Raw genomic sequence first — 24,252 nt, 5'->3', positions numbered from 1 at the left:
TTCAGAGAAACCAACAGTAGTATAACAGTACTTCCTGAATACCAGAAAATTTGAGGTGGGGTGACGGAGGTCAAGATCTAATTTGTCCTGCTTCAAGGACAACCAAAGCACTAAGCAGGAAAAGCAAAGCTGCATGAACACTGCATATACCCACTGCAATGTTCTCCCCAGAAATTTTTTCCAGCCACCGGGTGGCATGAAAAAGTAGCCGGGTGGGGCAGGGCAGGGAAATTTGGTGGTGGGGAAAATTAAATGTATACTATTTTTATTAGTTAATTATTATTTTTTTCCAACTAATCTTTAAGCCCATTACATTAACGGGTGCTAGAGTAGATGTCTGTCTGTCTGGGGTTTTTTTCTTTGTCTCTCTCTCCTTGCACGCTACCTGTCTCTCATTTTTTCTGTCTGTGTCTCTCCCTATGTCCTTAGTGCCCTCAGTGCCTCCTTCCTATGTTCTTAGTGCCCCTTCCTACGTCCTTAGTGCCCCCATTACCTCCTTCCTGTGTCCATAATGCCCCCAGTACCTTCTTCTCATGTCCTTAGTGCCCCAGTGCCAGCGTATTGTGTCCTTAATGTCCCCAGTGCCTCCTTCCTATGTCCTTAGTGCCCTCAGTGCCTCCTTTCCGTGTCCTTAGTGCCCCCAGTGCCTCTGTCCTGCTTAGTGCCCTTAGTGCATCTTATGTCCTTAGTGCCCTCAGTGCCCCTTTCTATGTCCTTAGTGCCTCCAGTGCCTCCTTATGTCCCCATCATTATCTTCCAGACTTTGTCCCACCCCCATCCCCGATGCCAGCCTGCCTGCTTCCCATCCCCCTGAGCAGCATGCTTCCATTGAAACCCCCCCAATGCCTGCCTGCCTGCCATCCCCCTTCCATTGAAACCTCCCCCCCAATGCCAGTCTGCCTGCCTGCCTCCCATCCCCCTGAGCAGCATGTTTTTAACCCCCCCGCCCCACCCCTACCTAGCACACCAGAAACCACCGTTGACCCTCCCACCGCTAGACGGCCGACAAACCTTGCAGCTCCAGCAGCGTCCCAGGCACAGTAAACACGCTGCTTCGGGTCTTCTACTGGCCTAATTTCCTGTGCCGCATCCCTGATCACTAGGCTCCTTCCTGAGGTCTCACTGAGGATATGAAATAGATGCTATCCCCACTTCCAGACCTCTTCCACATAATTTACTGAGCCTTGAAGGACACCTGTGTGATTGATCTTTATCTGCTTCTTTTTTATTTTGCTATAGTGCAAAGTAAGAGCTAGGGCAAAACAGTATAGATAAAGATGCAGGTAATAATTAGCAATGTATTAAAAATATTTTATTTTTATGTGCTTATAATGTCATTTGAAAGCTGCTTGATGATAATACAACTTTAATTTAATTCTTTATAATGTGTGTGTCTGTGTGTTGGGGGGGACAACACCTACGTCAACAGTAAAGTTAGAATAGGGTCATTAAACCCAGTGGTGTACCTAGTATATATATGACAGCCAGTGCTGATCATTTTTTAACAACCCCCTCCTCTATATAAAAAAAGATATTTTTAGTAATAATCCATGAATCACACAATAAGGGTGCATCTAGGAAAAGGCAGCATCTTAAACACTGCAGTGAGCACTAGAACACCAACACACGCATTTTAAAACTAAACAAACCAGATCCTACACAGTCAATTGATCTTGTAGTCGATGCAAACAGAAAGCCATGTCCTTTTCATACACACAGAACACAGATACACCCTCGCCCAATATGGAATAATCACAAACTAAAAATAGAAATATGTAGACAAAAGTTAAACTGAACCAAGAAACCAGACTCTGCATACAATGCAACACCACAGAAACAGTGACACGTCCCCTAATACTGTGCAAAATATAAAGACAGTAGATGTAAATTTGAAAAAAACTTCTATATAATAATCACCACTTTACAAATTAACAAATAGAAATAAAACAAATAATGAGAAATATGAAAAAACCATTTTATTGGACTAATCCATTTTTCAATTAGCTTTCAGAGGCCAAATCTTTCTTCAAGACAGTACAGTATACAGCTGTTATGGTATCCTGTCCTGACCTGAGGAAAGGGGTTTAGTCCCCCCCCAAATTGCCTTATTTCCATTTCCTATTGATAAATTTTAATCAATACATTTACAATACTACTTGATTCTACCTAAAGCAACAAAAATATTTTTTTCTACCTTTTGTCGTTTCTGCTTTAGTCATCTTTTCTTCATTCTCTTCTTTCTATTCAGGATTTGTCCTCACTCCCTTCCATGCAACATCTGTTCTCTCTCTTTGCCCCTTCCACCCAGCCTCTGCCCTCTCTCTACCCCTTCCATCTACTGTCCACCCTTTCTGCCTTTTCCATCCAATGTCCGCCCTCTCTCTGTTCCATATGGTATCTTCCCTCTTTCTATGTCCCTTCAATAAACTCTATATCCTGTGCCCTTTCTCTCCTTTGTACATGATTTATTTCAGCTTCACCCCCTCTCCATTTTTTTGTCTCCACCCCTCCCCTATGCTCTGGCATCTCTCTCTTCTCCTTTCCTTCCTTCCCACTCCACCCCATGGTCTGACATCTCTATCTCCTTTCCTTCTCTCCCCCCTCTCCAGTATCTGCCTCCTGTCTTTCCCCTTTGGTCCAGGCCTCTCTCTTTCTCTCCGTCTTTCTTCTGTGAGGAGATCATGTTGATCTTGAACACTGAATAATTCTTCCACATTCTCCATATCACTGTACTGTAGTCTGGTCCAGCAGACTGCTTTGGCACTATTACATGGGTAATAGTAAATTCATTATGCATCAGCTTTCCACACAGAATGCCACAAGTCTCTATTTCTTGTGCTGTGTTTTCATATTCACATCGTCTTCCCAATCCTTCTATCCTTGGAAGTACTGTCTTCTGGATTTTCCCATTCTTGTCAAGAGCCTGCTGCGAGGCACAGGATCCCACATGCAACAGCAGAACAGCTTTGCCTCGAGTCGTTTCTAGGTAAACTGGGACGCTTCTGCTCCTGGGCTTTCCTGCCTCAGTGAAGAGAAAAAGGAAACGCGTATTTTCACAGCTGGACTTCCCTCAACACCCCTTTCCCCTTTTCGCGTCGAGCTCTATTCTTGAGAAGCACGCGTGAAAGTGACGCTTCCAGCTGGTGATTCCTTTTAGTGGGAGAAGCTGGCATGAGCAGGAGAGCGGAGTGAGAGCCATATTGGGCGTGGGCCACAGTGAGATCCATTTTGGGCCGCATGTTGTGCAGGGCTGGACTAAGGCAAGTTGTAAGCTTCCTTCCATCGCTGACCTATCTTCCATAGGTCAGCGACGGAGGGAAGCTTACAACTTGCTGCTCTTGCTTGCTTTGGGACCTTCCTCGTTGCCGGGTCCTGCCTTCACGGAAACAGAAAGTAGGCAGGACCTGGCAGCGAGGAAAGCTCGAAGCAAGCAAGAGCAAGTTGTAAGCTGACCTGTCTCCTGTAGCGAACCCATGCTCCGGGGCTTCCCTTCTCTTCCCCCCCCCCGGGACGTGACTTCCGGTTTCGGAGGAAAGAGAAGGGAAGCCGGCACGCACATGTAAGAGCCCCAGAGCATGGGTTCAAGTCGCTTGCTGGCGTTATAAACTAAAAAAAATAAAAAAAAGTAAGGCTCCTGCGATTCAGGCTGTGCCGAGTCAGCCCGGTAAATCTCTAAGCTGGTGAGAAGGGTTTTTTGTTGTTCTTTTTTTTAATGTTGAGCAGCGGCGGCAGCAGCAGCAGCAGGATTGCGATTGAGATTACGGCCGGGCGGTCATCTAAATTAGCTGGGCGGAGCGCCCGGCTAAAAGGCCCTAGGGAGAACACTGCACTGTGGTACCACCCGAGTACTATATTAAATACCTGGCCACCCCCTCCCCCCACCAAATGTCACAAAACTGTCTTGTGATACCCCCCAGGGAGAGATGGTGGACAGGAAGGAGATAGGGGACAGGAAGTTACCTACAGCTCCTTCAATGACACAATGTTTGAAATTTCATATGGCCAATGTGGTGACGGAGGTAACAAGTGGTGCATTAGCAAATGGAAGGGAACCACCTTGAGCTTTTGGACCACAAGGAACAGATTAGTAATCTCCACATACCATGTGATATAGCATTAACAGAGTAAATTTAAAATTATGAAAAAGAACAATGTCATTCTGTGGCAGATCCCAAAATTTAGTTATATTTCCTAAGTAAATACATCCCTCCCCCAAAAATGTCTGAAAAGCTTTGTCATAAGAAAGTCTAGAAGCAGAGGGCAACAGGGAACTGACAAAAACCAAAGCCCCAAAAACCAAAACATGTTCAAGCCCCATAAAGGGTGAAAACAGATTCCTACTGAATAAAAAGGCAAACTTTATATGAGATTTCAATACAGCAGCTGAGAATCCCATAATTAATATAAGCAGAGAACTATAAACAAGCCTTGGGTAATTAACAAAGATGTGTTATACCAGGGTGGGCAACTCTGGTCGTCAAGGGCTGGAATCCAGTTGGGTTTTCAGGATTTTCCCAATGAATATGCATTGAAAGCAGTGCATGCAAATAGATCTCATGCATATTAATTGAGGAAATCCTGAAAACCCGACTGGATTCTGGCCCTCGAGGACCGGAGTTGCCCACCCCTATGTTATACAGTTGTGTGCAAAGGTTTTGACAACCAGTCAAACTGTACATTTCAATATAAAAGTGACATACATCAGGTATCTCAAAGTCCCTCTTTGAGAGCCGCAATCCAGTCGGGTTTTCAGGATTTCCCCAATGAATATGCATTGAAAGCAGTGCATGCACATAGATCTCATGCATATTCATTGGGAAAATCCTGAAAATCCGACTGGATTGCGGCCCTCAAGGAGGGACTTTGAGACCCCTGTTCTACATGGTAAAAAAGTATATACCATATATATACTCGTCTATAAGTTGAGAATTTTAAAACTTCAAAATCCCATCAATAAACTAGAGCAGTCTTACCTACGAGTCAGTTCTCATAAGTGCCGCAGCACTCTTGTGCTGAAGCTGCTTTGAGAGAATACAGTCAGTGCTATGTGCATTCCTCGTGTGGGGAGAACTCTTAATTCAGTGTGATCTTGTACAGTGTTCAAATTAAAGACAAGAGCTTTGAAGGAGACAGACAAGTGAGACTGGGGAGTGATCAAAATAAAAGTAGTGACTGTTTAAAATCTGGAAATGTTCTGGCTAATTGAAAGGTTATGATGAGCATGCACGCTGAGAGGACAGCATGGCTGCAGAGAAGTGTGCATGACAGTTATCAAGTGACAGCTAAAAGCCATTTGATTGGCAGAGGGCTCAAGCAGTAGGTTCAAAGAGGAAGTTTAGCCGTGATGTGGAAAGAGTTGGTAAGTGAAATTCTGATTGATTTTACATTACATTACATTAGTGATTTCTATTCCGCCAATACCTTGCGGTTCAAGGCAGATTACAAAAGAAGTTATCTGGCCATTTCCAAAGGAATTGAAGAGTAGAGAGATTTGCTACAGAGAATTGGAATGAGTCTTGAGGAATTAGTTTGTCTTCAAGGATGTCTTGAATAGGATGGTTTTTATTTATTTTCTAAACGATTTGTAGTCTATAGTAGTTATCAGTAATTTGGAGAGTTGGTAGTCTAGTTTTGCTGCTTGAGGGGCTAGAAGGCCGTAGTACATTTTTTTTCGTTTGATGTCTTTGATTGGGGGATGAGTGAACGGTCTGTGCGTTCTCCTGTGTCTGGTTGAGGTAGTTTGGATTAGACAGTTGTTCAGGAAATCAGTATTTTTCAGCACCCACATACCTTGGGGGGGGGGGGGTTTTACTAAAAAAAACAACAACACTCAAAACCTGATACAACTGTCTGAAAACTAACCAATCTGTAGATGAACCTCTGAGACCTTTAGTCCACACTGGAATAGTTGGTAAGCTACATAACTATTGCCGATAAACAATGATCTGCATAGGAAAGTATGCAAAAGAAATTTCGACAAACCTGAATCTTTTTGTAACAAACTGCACTGGATCGATGAAACAAAAAATTGACCTGTTTCATCATAACCACACAAAATATATTTGGAGAAAGAGGGTGAAGTGCTTACAAGATCATCACCTCAACAATTAAAATTCACCCATTTATTTTGTTATTTTGTGGCAGAAGTAGCACAGAATATATTGCATGGGAGAAGGAAAAATGTATTCAAATGAATATAGGTACCGATATAATCCTAGAATTTAAATGTCCCAAAATGAATTTAGGAACTGGAGATGAAAGAGGTTGAAATTGTAATAAGACAATGATCACAAATATCTCAAAGTCAAGCATGAAGTACTTTCAAGAAGCTTTTGAAAAAGGCTTTCTTCACAGTCCAAACTTATTATTGGAAATCTGTGGAAGAACTTAAACATACAACTCATGCAAGAGAGCAAACAATATTGGAGCTAGAAGTGTTCTGCAGGGTACCATGGGAAAAAAAAATTCCTAAAGCAAGAACAGAAAAGAACTCGTAGCGAGTTACAAGAAACACTTGAGACACTTTTACTTCTACTGACTAAAAAGGGTATTCAAACCTTTGCACCTGCGATTTTCACTAGTTTCTTATTTGATATGTTAAAAAAAAAAAAAAAGTTGCAAATAGTAAACATATTTTCTGAAAATTTTAAAGGCATATTTGGCCCAGGGATAGTCCCACCACTGAGCTACTGTTTTCCACACACAACCCTGCTTTTCGGCTCCCCCCCCCCCATGTCCCTCTGCATCTCCCATGCTCTGCTCTTTTTACCATATAGAGCTTGTGCCAGCTTCTGTTCACTTATGAGTTTAACGAGGGGTTACACAATGCTATACACCATCCACTCAATATCTACATTTCACACGCTTGCTTTCTTGGCACAGCAAAACCTAGATCATGCAAACAAGTAAATTGAAGGACACACTATCTTATGCTTCCTTTAACTGTGTCTATACCCGGGATTGTGTGTGTGTGGGGGGGGGGGGAACAAGACCATTTTTAAGGCAAAAAAAAAAGTAAAAATCCTTCAATGCAAGTGGCTGAAGAGAAATAAAACCCTTCATCAATTTTTGTCTTTTCACACCAATCCACTTCTTGCCTCCCCCTCTATTTTGTCTTCCCTTCCTCACTCTCCTCCACAAACTTCTTGGTACTTCTCCCATTTCAACCCTTGCGTTAGTCTACCCACTTTTTTCTCCATACCTCCAAAATCTTGATGCTCTTTCCTTCTATCAAATCCATGGGGACAAGGTCATACCTTTCTCCCCCCTATCATTTTGGTTGCCCGTTAATGCCTCACCATCCCTCTTAGAGAGAGGAAGAGGTGATGGTGACTGCGGATGAGCAGACTGGATGGGCCATTTGGCCTTTATCTGCCATCACGTTTCTACACTATGGTCTCCTTTTACGAAGGTGCGCTAGCGTTTTCAGCGCATGCACTGGATTAGTGCGTGCTAGCCGAAAATCTACCACCTGCTCAAGAGGAGGCGGTAGTGGCTAGCATGCGCAATTCCGCACATTAAGGCCCTAACTCGCCTTCATAAAAGGAGCCCTAAGTTTCTATCATCCTCTACTTGTCTTCTCGCCAGTGCTTGCTGCCTCCTTTCTATGCCATCTCCATGCCTCATTTTTTTAAACTTGAATACTGCAATTTTGTACCCCATCATAGCCACACACAAAAAAAAATTGAATTTGCCTTTTATGGTAGATGTGGACATCCTCCTGCCTTTACACTTCTCCCTCCGGATTCGCGGGTGATAGGGGCAGAGCCGGACCGTGAATGGCGAAAAACCGCGAATATCCGGCTCTGACCCACCCCCGCCTTCCCGGCCTTACCTGGTGGTCTAGCGGGCTTTCGGGGCAGGAGCGATCTTCCTATGCTCCTGCCCCATGCAGATCGCCATTAGGAAATGGCTGCTGTGAGTTCTCATAGTCTCTCGAGACTACGACGGTAACGCCCTACAGCTATTTCCTAATGGCGATCTGCATGGGGCAGGAGCGTAGGAAGATCGCTCCTACCCCGAAAGCCTACTAGACCACCAGGTAAGGCCGGGATGCCGGGGGGAAGACTTAACGATGTTTTTTTTTTCTTTGTTCCCCCTCCCCCAAAAATCACGAATATGTGAAATCGCGATTACCGAAACCGCGAATGGGGAGGGGGGAAGTGTACTCTCACTCTATTTCTGATCACATTCATTCCAGAAGCCTCCATACATAACTCTCAGCGACTCCTTTGCATCCCTCTCTTATTGGGCTAGTTAAGAGTGGCTTCCACCAATTCCTATTTTCCCCCTCTATAAAGGATCAACCACAACACTAATTTCCTAGGGTCACAATGAGAAGTATAAAGAGATTAGGTTCTTACCTTGCTTAATATCTTTTCTAGTAGATAGGTGTGTCATTCTGGACAGTAGGGTATTCTCCCCATGCTTGCAAGCCAGGCATGTGGGATATCTTAGGGAGAGGAAGAGATAGTGAGATGCTGTGGATGGGCAGATTGAATGGGCCATTTGGCCTTTATCTGTTATCATGTTTCTATGTAGAGAGCATCAACTACATAACCTATCCCCATTACCATAAGATGGGGGCAAAGGCTCATCCTCTGCCAGAATGAGCCTACACATCTTGGTATGACAAGCACATGCCACAAAAGAAGCTGCTGCAGCTGCTTTGATCCCTAAGGCTAAACTTCAAACTGCCTTTCTAGGACCACATCCACTCTACGATCCTGTGTCTCCTTTAATACTATGCCTCCGTCACTTGGCAGGGACGTGCACTTGGTTACCTGAGCAACCAAGGAATCCACTTTAGACTGAGAAAACATCTGTTGACACTCCTGTGCCACAGGATATAGACATTGTTTTGGCAATCTTTAAAGAGAGTGCTCCATAACTAAAAACACTTATATCAGGATGCCAGGGAAAAAATGTGGGATGCACTCACTCCACTCAGGATAGAACACTGAGTGGAAGGGGCCTGCTGGAAGTCCAACTGTAACTCCCGCAGGGAGTCAGTAATGAGCTCTAACAGCGCCGAAGGCTTGAACAGCTGGCATATTCTGGGATACTCCCCTTGGTCGAGGGCAACCACTGCTTCCTGTATACTTTTCCTTTTTGGGCACTATGAGGTTGAAACAGGAACAATTCACTCTGTGACAGCAATGGCATACAGACTTATCCCTTGTCCTCCCAAGTCCATGTCAGAAAGGTCCACAAGATCCTGGTCAGTCGCTGCTAATGACTCTGATGTTCCCTGGGAGCCCAAGCCTTCTTATGCAACCCTGGCTATTCAAATAAGCTCTCCACATCAAATTCAGGAGAAAAGACTTTACTAGGCATACATCTCTTGGGCTCCATGACTTCCACGCTCTAATGCTTAGGTACGCCGCTGTTCCAGGGTCCCGGGAGAGATTTTCTCTCAGTAGGCAGGCCCCCCCAGAAGTTCCTCAGTCCTAGAGACCAAAAGAGAGACTAAGTCCGGTGCTCCTATCTCCCCTTCAGGTGCTGCACGGTACATGACGCAAGGGTGCTCTTTTGGCATCAAACATAAAACTGGCATGAATTAGGGATAAAAGAGCTTTAGGGCTCCATCCTTGGCAGTTTTGAGGCAAACTGAGGTGATTTGAAGGATCTGGAGAACTTTGAAAAAAAAAAAAAATCAGGAAACCCAAGATGGCCACCATGGAAGAATTTTGGCACCAAAAAACAGCTCCGAAACATCTTAACTAAAAGTATAAACTCAGGAAGCAGGATTTTAGATGTGGGAGACCCTAAAGGATGTGGAAGAAACCTATAAAAATAGGATTTTCAAACACCCCCTCCCCAATTTTGCCCATAGGCTATAATAGCCTTACTCACTGTGATGTGGTCTGAAGGTACTGCAGCCTGCCTCAGCTCTAAGAAGTAGCTGAATCTGGGAGAAGAATCCCTGCCTCAATCATCCAGTCTTTGGGCTGCCAGCTGGGCTGAAGTCAGACTGATCCACATCCCCCATGTGGCTTAGGAGATCCTACTCATGTTAGGGTCAAAATAAGTTTGCCTGTAAAGGGCAGATTGCTGATGAAAATGGCAAAGTCTATCATTCATAGTCTCTTATGAGAGCAAATAGGAAGCAGTAATGGTACCAAGATGAGGGGGGAGAGGTTGTATGTGAGCCAATGATTTTTGGACAATGAAAGCAGTGCTCTATACCACTGAGCTAAAGCTGCTTTCTTTCAGATGGCTGTGATATGATACCTGAGGAGATCATACCTTAGCAAATCCCTATGGTTTCATATCACAGGACAGGAAGAGACACCTAAATGGAAGCTGATGTGGCTCAATGGGTAAAAGCCTTGTTCCCTTCTTTCAAAGGGCATGGGTTTGAATCCCAAGTATGGTCAGCTCACCCAATACATATCCCTATTTTACTTGTGGCATTCAATCTTCCAGATGCACCATGATGATCTCGCAACGAGGTCACCATTGTGCAGCTGGAGACATCCATTTGCAATGAACTAGAAGCCATGCTGAGGTCTGTATCTTTTTTTTCTGTTTTTACCTTTTGGAAATGAAGCTATCTGTGCAATATATTTTTTTTTTTCATGAGCCTTGCTTGCTTAATGCACCTGTTTGAAGAATGAGGTTTTTTTAAGCAAGAATTATAAAGTTATGTTTTTCATGTGCTGTGCAAATAACATTGCTGTTTGCCCACAAAAATAGTTGGTTTTGCATGCAATTTATCTATATTCATGTGCCCTGTTTATGCGTTGCATTTAATTATTATATGTATTTTGAGCTTAATAAAGCAAAAATAAAAACCCAGAAACCTATTTAGCAGATCACATTGGAGACGTCAAAAGCCCGCCTAAGTCCCGTCCAACTAACTAACGCCTATCAATCGCCCAAACCACGCTCAAAAGTAGACCTGCTTTACAATTGCTATGTAGCTTGCTAGCTCACTCTGTGGCACACTGGTTAGATCTACAGCCTTCTACCCTGATGTTGCTGGTTCAAATCCCACTCGCTCCCTGTCACAAAAGAAAAATAAATAAAAAGATTAAACAGATTTAAAGCATCTGATAAAAATAAATAGTGTGGTGCCAGCACTTTACAATTATAATGGAAAACAGTATAAAATCACCATTCTAATAATAATAATACATAAGGTTAAGAACATTGGTTGGATGTCTAATTTCCACCTAAAACACAATTCTCTAAAGGACGTCTTATCTAACGCTGAGCACAATTCTCTAAAGGACGTCTAACTTTTGTAGAATCGCACCTACGAGGACGTCCAAACCACACCTAAATGTAGACGCACTTTACAGAATCAGAGCCCAAATGTGGACACATCCCAGGTAGCATGCTTGTACCGGGTGAGCAACTTTAAAACTTTTATACTTTACAACCATCATAACCACCTGCTAATGTATTTCTAAATTTCAGCTAAGGACCTTATCATTTAGGAAATTAGAAAGTTATGGGATAGTTTTGATTATGGCGGTATAAAAGAATAAAGTTATTATTATTATTATGGATTAAGAACTGGCTGAAAGACAGAAAACAGAGTGGTTTAAATGGTCAATATTCTCAATGGAGAGGGTAAATAGTGGGGTTCCTCAGGGGTCTTTGCTGGGACCTTTGCTTTTTAACATATTTATCAATGATCTAGATATAGTTTTTTTTTCAAGTTTTCAAGTTTTATTAGGATTTTATATACCGCCTATCAAGGTTATCTAAGCGGTTTTTACAATCAGGTACTCAAGCATTTTTCCTATCTGTCCCGGTGTTCAAAGTTGTTAAATTGCAAGAGAACTGTGAAAAATTGCAAGAGGAACTTGAGAGACTGGAAGTCAAAATGGCAGATGACGTTTAATGTGAGCAAGTGCAAAGTGATGCATGTGGGAAAGAGGAACCCAAACTATAGCTACGTGATGCTGGGCTCTGTGTTAGGAGTCACTGCCCAGGAAAAGGATCTAGGTGTCATTCTTGAGGATACATTGAAATCCTCAGCTCAATGTTCGGCAGCGGTGGCTAAGAAAGCAAATAGAATATTTAAGAATTATCAGGAAAGGAATGGAAAACAAAGATGAAAATGTTACAATGCCCTTGTATCGCTCTGTGGTATGGTCGCTCCTCGAATGCTTTCTGCAATTGTGGTCATCGAATCTCCAAAAAGATATAGCAGAATTAGAAAAGGTACAGAGAAAGGTGATAAAAATGATGAAAGATTTGGGACGACTTCCCTTTAAGGAAATGCTAAAGTGGATAGAGCTCTTCAACTTGGAGAAGAGACAGCTCAGGGGTGATATGATAAGAGGTCTATAATAGACTGAGTTGAGTGGAAAGGATAGATGCGACATGCTTGTTCATGCTTTCCAAAAATATTAGGACCAGGGGGCATGCGATGAAGCTACTAAGTAGTAGATTTAAAACAAATTGGAGAAAATATTTCTTCACACAACATGTAATTAAACTCTGGAATTCATTGCCGGAGAATGTGGTGAAATCCATGCTAAGCTAACTGATTTAAAAAGGCTTGGAAAATTTCCTAAAAGAGAAGTCCACTCCATAGGCCATTATTGAGATGACTTTGGGGAAATTCGCTGCTTATTCCTAGGATAAGCAGCATAAAATCTGTTTTACTACGTGGGATATAGCTAGATACTTTGGACCTGGGTTGGCCATTGTTGGAAACAGGATACCAGGCTTGATGGACCTTCAGTCTGTCCCAGTATGACAATTTTTATGTTAATCCAGGATTATGGGTTCGTGAGGGTTGATTTCCAGGGCTGTGGAGTTCTGCAGAGTCAGAGTTGGAGTCAGAGACATTTTGGGTACCTGGAGTCAGAGTCGTAGGTACCAGAAACTGATGAGTCGAAGGATTTATCTATCAACTCCACAGCCCTGTTGATTTCATTGAACATTATGTATCTTGTTTTTATTTGGATTATGTCTTTATTTTGAACAATTGTACATTAGGACTTCCTTTTCAATTAGGAGGTGATACAGGCATCTTACACAGAAGACAGTACCAGAACACCTGTACAAACTTCCAGTACAAGTTGTTTTCGGTACAGTTCTGGCTTATTTTTGCATTAATTTTAAATAAGTATAAGCAATGCAATGTTCTTTCAGACTACAAGCTTATGAGGCACTGCTCGACATACACGAGGGACATTCTGTGGAATTCCATGAGCTTATGAATAATTTGTTTGCTCAAATGGTCTCAAGTAATATTTTTATTTTCAACAGAAGACCTCTGTGACTACGAGCTTCATGTTGCTAAGAATAAAATTTCAAAATTACCTTTTTTTATTTTGTTTTGTACTACATAACCTCCAACAGAAAAACAAGTCTCCATACCGAAGCACTGCATCTGATTCTCTCATGTTGCAATTCTTGTACAAGGAAATACTAAAAAGGTTAGGGCTCTTCGGCTTGGAAAAGAAATGGCTGAGGTGAGATATGATTGAAGTCTACAAAATCCTGAGTGGTATAGAATGGGTACAAGTAGATCGATATTTTACTCCGTCAAAAATTACAAAGACTAGGAGGTACACTCAAAGTTATAGGAAAATACTTTTAAAACAATAGAAGGAAATATTTTTTCACTCAAGAGAATCGTTAAGCTCTGGAACGCATTGCCAGAGGTTGTGGTAAGAGCGGTTAACGTAGCTGGTTTTAAGAAAGGTTTGGACAATTTTCTGGAGGAAAAGTCCATAGTGTGTTATCGAAACGGACATGGGGGAAGCCACTGCTTGTCCTGGATCAGTAGCATGGAATGTTGATACTCTTCGGGTTTTTGCCAGGTACTAGGGACCTGGATTGGCCACCGTGAGGATGGGTTAATGGGCTAGAATACCCCCTTGCCAGTCCGATTTTCAGGATGTCCACAATGAATATGCATAAACTTGATTTGCTTACACTGCCTCTATTATATGCAAGTTTTTTTAATGCATATTCATTGTGACTGGCAAATTGGTATTCCAGGAGACTGACTTGAGAAACACTGGGCTAGAAGGACCATTGGTCTGACTCAGTAAGGTTATTCTTATGTTCTTTAAAAGAAAAATTAGCACCTCTTAATAGCGCTCTATGCAAATGATGACGACAACCACCACCACCGGCTTTGGAACATCGGTTGACTTCTGAAAGCTAATAGAAAAATGTATTAGTCTAATAACGTGGTATCTTATTTTCCTTTTTTTTTATTTCTCTATGGTGATTGGTATTTGTCAGGTTTTTTTGTTTTTTTTTCAAATTTACATCTGATGACTTACATGCATCACCGTTTCTGTAGTGCTGCATAATCTGATTTCTTAGGGTGCCGTTTCACTGTTGTCTACATATTCTATTTTTAGTTTGCAGTTACTTTTGGTTCAAGACAACAACGCGGAAGACAAAGGCGCGCGCCGACAACTGAGCGCAAGACGGAGGCGCGCGCCGAAGAAAATTACTGTTTTTAGGGGTTCTGACGGGGGGTTTTGTTGGGGAGCACCCCCAGTTTACTTAATACAAATCGCGCTGTGTTGTGGGGGGTTTGGGGGGTTGTAACCCCCCACATTTTACTATAAACTTGACTTTTTCCCTAAAAACAGGGAAAAAGTGAAGTTTTCAGTAAAATGTGGGGGGTTACAACCCCCCAAACCCCCCACAACGTGCAACGTGGCGCGATCTGTATTAAGTAAAGTGGGGGGGGGTTCCCCTCCCACGCCCCCCCGTCAGAGCCCTAAAAACAGTAATTTTCTTCAGCGCGCACCTCCGTGCTGCGCTCAATTGTCTGCTCGCGCCTTTGTCCCTGCGCGCTTTTGACCTGACACCGTTACTTTTTGTCTAGTGGGTGAGAGTATCTGTGTTGTGTGTGTGTGTGCAACAAAAGACATGTTTTTCTGTTGGCATCGACTGTGCAGGATCGACCTGTATTAATCTGGCTTGTTTAGTTTTACAACTGAGCGGGAAAGGGGAGTGGGGTGCATGAAGAGGATGCAAAATAAACCCGCCAGCTAAAGCTATAATATAGAAAGCGACTCGAAAAGTTGATTCAATTGGCAAAAATCGAATCGGAAATTTTTTCCTGAATTTGGACAGCTCTGGTTCTCAGAGGAGATAGAAGTAGTGAAGCAGAGAACACGCCCTTGTACATAAATGACAGGGAGGTAGGTCCATATGGAAAGGGAACCCACACCAATCCTCTTCAAAAAGAAACTAAACTTCAAGAGTGAAGAAGAGAAGGACAGAAGTCCAATATCTACTGAATCCGAATGGTTAAACATTTCATTTATTTTCATAATGTATATAGCCTGTACGTAATTTCCAAATGATCAATGCAGGTTATAAACACATTAAAAAATATGCACGATGTAAAAGTCAAACAAGGAACAGGGGAACCATGTGCCAAATCATTTGTGTCGAAATTTACAGTAAAGAAGTTTATTTTTGGAACACAAATTGCGAGTCTTGGGAGGTGGTGTACAAGGGCCTCTTTACCCCGACCTTTCTATTAACTATGTAGAGAATGGGTATAAGATTTATTATATGTGGTATTTGACCCCTGTTAGGTTACATCGGATAATGGGGAGGGGTACAGGTGGTTGTTGGAGAAATTGTGGGGAGCGAGGGGATTTTTTGCATATTTGGTGGGGTTGTTCATTGGTTAAAGAATTCTGGCAATTGGTGGGCAGTTTATTGGTTCGTGTATTGAAGAAGCATTGTGTGGTGTGTGTGTGTGGAATGTTGTTTGTTGAATATGGGAGTGCCAGGTTTTACAAAGTATGAACGGAAATTTGCTGCTTGTTTGTTCACGACTGCTCGCTTGGCTTTAGCTTCTTATTGGAGATCCCCGGGTATTCCTGAGCTGGGTGAATTACTATGTCGTCGGTTGGATTACCTTCAGCTGATGTCCAAATGAACAGCTTTACGACATAATACCTTAAGTACTTATTCGAAGATTTGGAATACTTATTTAATTTGGAGAGCAAAGTAATTTCTTTTGGTTTGTTTTGTTGATGCTACCCCCTTTTTGTACCTGCTGGTAGGGAGGGTTGGGGAGGGTGGGGTTGTGAGTTGTTTATGGGTTAGAGCAGTGGTCTCAAACAAGCGGCCCGTGGGCCGCATGTGGCTCTCCAGGTTTTATTTGCAGCCCGCGGTCTGGAGGCGATGATTCTCTTCCTTTTGGAGCAGCAGCTGGCTCGTTCGTTCAAAGCCGCGGGTTGGCGGCTCCTTGCGCTATCCACTCCTGCATCAGAGAGGCTTCAGACGCAGGCACGGATCTCGCAAGGAGCCGCCACCCGCGGCTTTGAACGAACGAGCCGGCCAGACATGCTGCTGCTCCAGTGGCGTACCAAGGGGGGGGCGGTCCACTGTTCTCCCTAGAGTGCGGCTCGCAGTTCGTCTAGAGCAGTGGTGCCCAACCTGTTTCCCTTCCCTTCTCACTGCTGCCATCGGGGATCAGGCCGGCACCGTGTTCTTTGATCTCCCTGCTTCTCTTCCCTGCGGGGCCGACCAACTCTGGCGGCCCGACGCCAATTCTGACGTCGAGAGGACGTTCTGGCTAGCCAATCGCTGCCTGGCTGCCCGGAACGTCCTTTCCGACGTTAAAATTGACGTCGGGCAGCGAGAGTTGGTCGGCCCCGTGCAGAAGAGAAGCAGGGAGATCTCGGCCTGTTCCTGATAGCGGCAGCGGCAGCAGCCTATTCCGCGGCGACGGTGGCATGGGGGAGGGCAGGAAGGAAGGAAGAAAGAAAGAAAGAAGGTGGGGTGGGGACAGGGAGCCAGATAAAAAAAAGCAAAAAATGGGGCACGGAGGAAGGAAGGAAGAAAGAAAGAAGGAGGGGGGACAGAGAACCAGAAACAAAGCAAAAAATGGGGCACAGAATCAGAGAAAGACAGACATAGAGAAAGAAAGAAAAAGTTGGGGGAGGGAATGAGGTCTGGAGGAGAGGAAGCATACAGGAGGCTGAAAGAAGGGAAGAAGTATTGGATGCACAGTCAGAAGAATAAAGTGCAACCAGAGACTGATGAAATTACCAAACAAAGGTAGGAAAATGATTTTATTTTCAATTTAGTGATTGAAATGTGCCAGTTTTGAGAAAGAAAAGATATTGAACTTTAAATGTGAGTGCTGCAGAAAAAAATAGAGTACTTGGAGGGCCGCAGAAAAAAATAGTTAATGGGACAAAGTGCGAAGTTATCAAGTTCGCAGATGACACAAAACTCTCCAGCAGGGCCAGAACTGTTGAGGAATGCAAAGAACTGCAGAGCGACCTGAACAAACTGAGTGAGTGGGCAAAAAAATGGCAGATGAGCTTCAATGTGGAGAAATGTAAGGTATTGCACATAGGGAAGGGGAACGCCATGTACAGCTATACGATGGGAGGGAGGGTACTCGGGGGAAGCAGCCAAGAAAAAGATCTGGGGGTATTGGTGGATAACACAATGAAGCAGGCGGCACAATGTGCAGCGGCCTCAAAAAAAGCGAACAGAATGTTGGGCATTATCAAAAAAGGTATCACTACCAGAACAAAAGAAGTTATCCTGCCACTGTATCGAGCAATGGTGCGCCCACATCTGGAATACTGCGTCCAATACTGGTCGCCATACCTCAAAAAGGACATGGCAATACTCGAGAGGGTCCAGAGGAGGGCAACGAGGATGATAAAGGGTATGGAGAACCTTTCATATGCCGAACGGTTGGACAGGCTGGGGCTCTTTACCCTGGAGAAGCGGAGACTGAGAGGGGACATGATAGAAACTTATAAAATCATGAAAGGCATAGAGAAGGTGGAGAGGGACAGATTCTTTAGACTAGCAGGGACAACTAAAACAAGAGGTCATTCAGAAAAACTGAAAGGAGACAGATTCACAACGAATGCAAGGAGGTTCTTCTTCACTCAGAGGGTGGTGGACACCTGGAATGCGCTTCCCGGAGAGGTGATAGGACAGAGTACAATTCTGGGGTTCAAGAAGGGACTGGATGATTTCCTGGAAGCAAAGGGAATAACAGGGTACAGATAGAGGTTTACCTTACAGGACATTGAGCGAATAGGGTATGGATATTTTAGGTTAGGTAGGGAACACTTTCAGGTCATGGACCTGGGGGGCCGCCGTGGGAGCGGACTGCCGGGCACGATGGACCCCTGGTCTGACCCGGCAGAGGCAACGCTTATGTTCTTATTAAAGAAATGACAATTTTGCATGAGGAAAACTCTTTATAGTTTATATAAACTATAAAGAGTTTTACCTCATGCAAAATTGTCATTTTTTTAATAAGACATTAACTATTTTTTCTGCGGCCCTCCAAGTACCTACAAATCCAAAATGTGGCCCCCGCAAAGGGTTTGAGTTTGAGACCACTGGGTTAGAGGGAGGGGAAGAAAATTGGAAAACTTATGTTTGCTTGTTTTGTTTGCTGTTCTTTTGCAATAAAGTTTATTGGAAAAAAAACCAACAAATTGCGAGACTTTCTGCAGAAATCTGAGACTAATGTTTCAGGTACTGAGGGGAAAAGACTGTTCTCATAGAACCCAGATGGGGTTAAAAGGTGAAACCCAGAAATCAGACCTAGTACTGAGTAAACCCCTTTACCTAGAGGTATGCCCCCAGAAGGAAGATTATATACATAAATGAAGCTGACATAAGCCACCTTCTCCCAATTTAGCCATCTCACTCCCACTACTATATTTGTAGGTAATGCTATATCCAACATCAAACACAGCTCTGGCATTATTCCAGACTGTACACAACATTCAAATGCAAAAACTGAAGGGAGGAGTTTTGTTTTCCTTGACATCAAGATAAATCACACAAGAGAATGGAATAAATGTATAGAGTATTTACACTCAAAAGCATACTTAAAAAAAAAAAAGAGAGAATGGCACAGAGCTGCAGTTGCAACCCTAAAAATCAAGGGGGGAGGTACTGGTAACCTGTTAAGTGACAGGTATATACAACCCTAGCCACCTTTCTGGGCAGACTAGATGGGCCATGCTGTCTTTTTCTACCATCATTTATTCTATTACAAAGTGCTTAGGCATGGTTGGGGCAAATAATCATTAAAAACCAAAATATATTTTTTTGAAGCTCTAGCTTACCCATGAGGTAAAAATCCCAATGAAACAGCAGCATTTTACTTTTGAGTTACACCCAGATTTCCTTCTTTGGACAAAATAAACAGTAAAGTGCCCTTTGGAGGGATTTATAGCCTATTTACGTCCAGGACATAATTCTTAAACTGGTTCTCTCCGTGGCAGTTAGTGTTCACCAAAGTGCTACATAAAATGTGTAAAATCATTCAACTGGCTGCAAATGGTTGCAGGTGAGCACATCTGGAGGAGATGGCAGCTGTCCATCCACTGATCTCCAGATCAGAATATGCATCATGGACAACACAGATGCTGATTTCTTTTGCCCTTTCACGGGGTACCTGTGCCTTGTAAGGGTATCTTAGCAGTAGGCACAGAAAGGAGAAGAGGAAGGACAATCAGCTGACTTTAAAGGGTGGGAGGCAACCATACAAATCAGAAAAACATGCCAATAGAAATACTAGCATAAATGCCTGATACCAATACACTACAAGGAGTTAAAAGTATTGGGCACATGGATTGGATCATACAGCCCACTCGGGAAATGCCAGCCAACAAATGGCCCCTTGTCATCTCCTTCTGTGCCCATTGCAGAGCTACCCCACAAGCCACAGGGGGCACATTAGGAGCTCTGTCCTAGGACAAGCACTGTGCCCAAGATCTACAGCAGGGAGCGCTCGGGCACATAGGAGCCAACTTTGTAAGTGCTGTACCAGTGGGTGCTGGGCAAATTCTTTCCTTATATCCTGGAAGTCAATTTTTTGCGCGCGCACACCCATCCCCCCTCGTCATCTCCTTCCATGCCCATTGCAGAGCTACCCAACAAGCCACAGGGGACACATAGGAGCTCTGTCCTAGGATAAGCGCTGTGCCCAAGATCTGCCAGCAGGGAGCGCTAGGGGACATAGGAGCCAACTTTGTAAATACTGTACCAGTGGGTGCTCTTGAGCAGTGGTTCCCAACCCTGTCCTGGAGGATCACCAGACCAATCGGGTTTTCGGGCTAGCCCTAATGAATATGCATGAGAGAGATTTGCATATAATGGAAGTGAGAGGCATGCAAATCTGCTCCATGCATATTCATTAGGGCTAGTCTGAAAACCCGATTGGTCTGGTGGTCCTCCAGGACAGGGTTGGGAACCACTGCTCTTGAGCATCCCCAGTATTGAGAAAATTATTTCATTATGTGTCACCCCACCCCCCACCTTCGTTTTTGAAATGTTGGCACCTATGCTCCCGGAGAGGTCGGGCAGCGAACGCTTAGCCCTGCTCGGCCTCCCGATAGAAAGTGACATGCCCAGGGGCTCGCGCGAGGTGTGGGGGGGGGGGGGAGAGCTCACCCGTTGCATGGCCTTCAGGATCAGCGCGAGCTCGTATCGCGTCATCTCCCAACTGCAGAGCTCCGGCTGCGCCGCTTCTCCCGCCCAGCAATCGACAGCGCGAGGCGAGCGACGCGCCCGAGGGGGATTCAAAGGAGGTGTGTTTCAGGGAGGCGGAGTCGCGCACACGCGCACTGGAGGGGAGAAACGAGGAGGGCGGGCGCGCCTCCCCGCTGGAATGCGCGTTCGTTCACTTCCGGACACGCTCGGCAGCAGCGTGGAAAGACCAGGCCGAGTGAACGCGATAGACCTTTTGTTGTCCTAGTCAGTGTTTCTCGAGTCGGTCCTGCAGTACCCGGTTGTCAGGATATCCACAATGAATATGCATAAACTTCATTTGCATACACTGCCTCCATTCTATGCAAATTTCTTTCATGCATATTCATTGTGGATATCCTGAAAACCTGACTGGCAAGGGGGTACTCCAGGACCGAGTTGAAAAACTGTCCTAGGTCAGGGGTGGGCAATTCCGGTCCTCGAGAGCCGAAGCCAGGTTATGTTTTCAGGATCTCCACCATGAATATGTATGAGATGGATTTGCATGCACTGCCTCCTTGAGATGCAAATCTATCTCAAGCATATTTATTGTGGATATCCTGAAAACCTGACCTGGCTCCGGCTCTCGAGGACTGGAATTGCCTACCTCTGTCCTAGGTGAACCATCGGCTAAGCCAGGGGTGTCCAATGTCGGTCCTCGAGGGCCGCAGTCCAGTCGGGTTTTCAGGATTTCCCCAATGAATATACATGAGGTCTATTTGCATGCACTGCTTTCATTGTATGCTAATAGATCTCATGCATATTCACTGGGGAAATCCTGAAAACCCAACTGGACTGCAGCCCTCGAGGACCGACATTGGACACCCCTGGGCTAAGCGTCCTTTGCCCAACCCCAGCCTGCATAGGATCCAACACCTCTCTTTTGCTTCCCTACCCACCCACCTACCTACCTCTCCCCTTTTCTACTTCTACCCCATGTGTGCTCTTTCCAGAAGTACAGTGAAGTTACTAAATAATATGTAAGGAACAAAACAAAGAAAATATTTTTTAACAAGCAGTTAGGCTCTGGCATTTGTTGCCGGAGAATGTGGTGAAAACCTTTTGACGACACAGGGCTTGGTAAAGATTTAGACAAATTCCTAAAAGGAAAGTTCTTAAACCACTAATAAGTGGGCTTGAGAAAATCCACTGCTTATTTCTAGGATAAGCAGTGTGAAATTTATTTTTACTTTGGGATCCTGTCAGGTACAGTAGTGTGCAAAAGTCTGCAACCACTTGTGAATTTTGCATTCTTTTCAACTTTCTGACTTTTTTTATTTTAATTTCTTTGTTGACCCAATAGATTTGTCAGTGTACCACATTATTATGGGTACATTTGGCTATTAGAATCAACGTTTTAAGATCGCTTGTTTCTAGTTTTACAATTTTGTCGATACTATAACATTGCTACCATAACTTTTACAGGGATCATGCTTCAAAATTGGATTGAGATTTACGTGTTATTTCTGACCAATCAGGAGGCTGCTTTGTCAGCCAATCACAATCCAGACATCTAGGGAACAAGACAACTATTAAAAACCCCCCCACCCAGTGGGTTTTTTGAGTTTCATACACTTTTTGTATCAACCATGAACAAGACTTGGAACCTGAGGTTGGAGCGTGTTTGTGTGTCAGTAATGAGCAAAGAAGGATTTTTGTGCTATCTGATCGCCAGCAAAGTCAACTGCAGTCATAGCGGAGTAGTAAAGATTGTATAAAAGAAGAAAGCAATGGGTTCAATGGTAGACAAGCCTCGTTCCAGTTGTCCATGTGCATCAACATCACACTAAGACCGTGCACTTCGATGAATTTCATTGACCAATTGCAAGCTGACCTCACCTCAGCTACTGCGTGAGTAGTCAGACGAGGGTCATGTCAGTGTCAGCTCAACAACAGTTCATCACCAGTTCCTGCAGTTTAGTCTGTGGGGCTGAAAAGCACACAACAAGCCACTTATGTCCAAAGGCACAACCGGATCGACGGAAGCACTCAAGCTTGACATGAAAAATATGGGAAAGGGTGCTTTTCAGCAACGAAAGCAGCTTCTGCTTGTTTGGTAATCAGGCCCACACCTGCCAGAGCAGATTTACTTGAGAGGCGTTCAAGCCTGAGTGCCTAAACCTCACTGTGAAGCATCCTTTGAAGGTCATGGTCTGGGACTGCATGGCTGTCAGTGGTGTCGGATGCCTGCCCATCGTCAATGAAACGGTCAATGGGACCAAATATATCACAATAGTGCATGGTGCTGTCAGCAGCTGTCTCCAGGTCAGTTCCTATTCCAAGATGACAATGTACCTTGCCATCACTCCAAACAGGTGATCAACTGGAAGTGTCAGAACAACATCAAGTCAGTCGACTGGCCTGCTCAATCTCTGGATCTGAATCTGATTGAGAACTTGTGGCACAAGGTGGCCTGGGAGATATCCAAGAGATATCCAACATCAAAACATGAGTTGACTGAGTAACTCATTGCAGCCTGGATCCGCATTGTCACCCATGATTACCTCATCAAACTGGTTCACTCAGTGCCAACATGGTACAGACAGGTGATCAAGAAGAGAGGGTGGCCCACCAAATACTGAGCCATCACTGACACACAAAATGGCCTTTGTCAAGGCCATCAATGAGAGAAGGATAGATGCTGCTCCTATTTATTTTGCCCAGTGAAGTACATTACTCGCTTTATACCAGGGGGTGTCAAAATCCCTCCCCTAGGGCCACAATCCAGTCGGTTTTTCAGGATTTCCCCAATGAATATGCATGAGATCTATTTGCATGCACCGTTTTTCATTGTATGCTAATAGATCTCATACATATTCATTGGGGAAATCCTGAAAACCCGACTGGATTGTGGCCCTCGAGGAGGGACTTTGACACCCCTGATTTAGACATAAAAATGATTAACATAGCAACTTAAACAAACAAACTCAGAAATCTAAAGCCAAGCTAAAATACAAAGTTGATTCTAATAGCCAAATTTATCCCTTATATTGTGGTACACATCTGTTCGGTCAACAACAAAAAATTAAAAAGTCAGAAAGTTGAAAGAAAGCAAAATTCACATGTGGTTCCAGACTTTTGGAGGCGGGGTGTTGGCCTTCATGGACCTTCGGTCTGTCCAGGTATGGTAATGCTTTTGTACTTATTATTGAGCTATCAGTTGGGGGGTGATGTCACACACACATACCTGTAGACCTGCTTTTAATGCCTAACTCATATCGGTTTTATCATTCTCTGTGGGAAATTCCCTAATCCCTATTTGTCTGTTTTGATTAGATTGTAAGCTCTTATCGAGCAGGGATTGTCTCTTACATGTTTAATATACAGTGCTGCATATATCTGGCAGCGCTATAGAAATGATAAGCTGTAGTAGTAGTAATGTCTAACCTCCTCCTAAAGAATGACACGGGGACAGAATTTATCCCCGTCCCCGCAGATAACTATGGGAAATCATCCCCGTGTCATTCTTTAAGGAGAGAGGGAAGAATCAGAGTATGAATGGGCCCAGCCACTGACCCTCAAGCCTTGCACTGAAGAATGCTGGTGTAGAAGGACTGTGGTTGAGAGATATACTAAAAATGACAAAGGATGGTTAGAACATAAGACCATAAGTGTTGTCATATTGGGACGGACTGAGAATCCATCAAGCCCAGTATCCCATTCCCAGCAGTGGCCACACCAGGTCATAAATACCTGGCAGAAACCCAAAGAGTAGCAACATTCCAGAGCCGAGATTGTGATGTCATAATGCCTCATTCCACCAATGCCTAAGAGCCA

At 44.0% G+C, this 24,252-nt stretch overlaps 1 protein-coding gene across 1 annotated transcript in view; it reads right to left on the bottom strand.

Moving 5' to 3' along the window:
• Positions 1-20,550, bottom strand: part of MRPS6 (mitochondrial ribosomal protein S6) — a 59,380-nt gene extending 38,830 nt beyond the window's left edge. The window contains exon 1 of the mRNA XM_033947491.1: positions 20,401-20,550. Within this exon, the coding sequence (XP_033803382.1) occupies positions 20,401-20,445 (45 nt within the window). The 5' untranslated portion in view covers positions 20,446-20,550. The remainder of the gene's footprint in view (positions 1-20,400) is intronic.
• Between the last annotated feature and the right edge of the window lie 3,702 nt (positions 20,551-24,252).

This window comes from Geotrypetes seraphini, chromosome 6 (assembly GCF_902459505.1).
Source record: "Geotrypetes seraphini chromosome 6, aGeoSer1.1, whole genome shotgun sequence".
Taxonomy (NCBI): Eukaryota; Metazoa; Chordata; class Amphibia; order Gymnophiona; family Dermophiidae; genus Geotrypetes; species Geotrypetes seraphini.
This window is presented reverse-complemented; position numbering and strand designations above follow the sequence as displayed.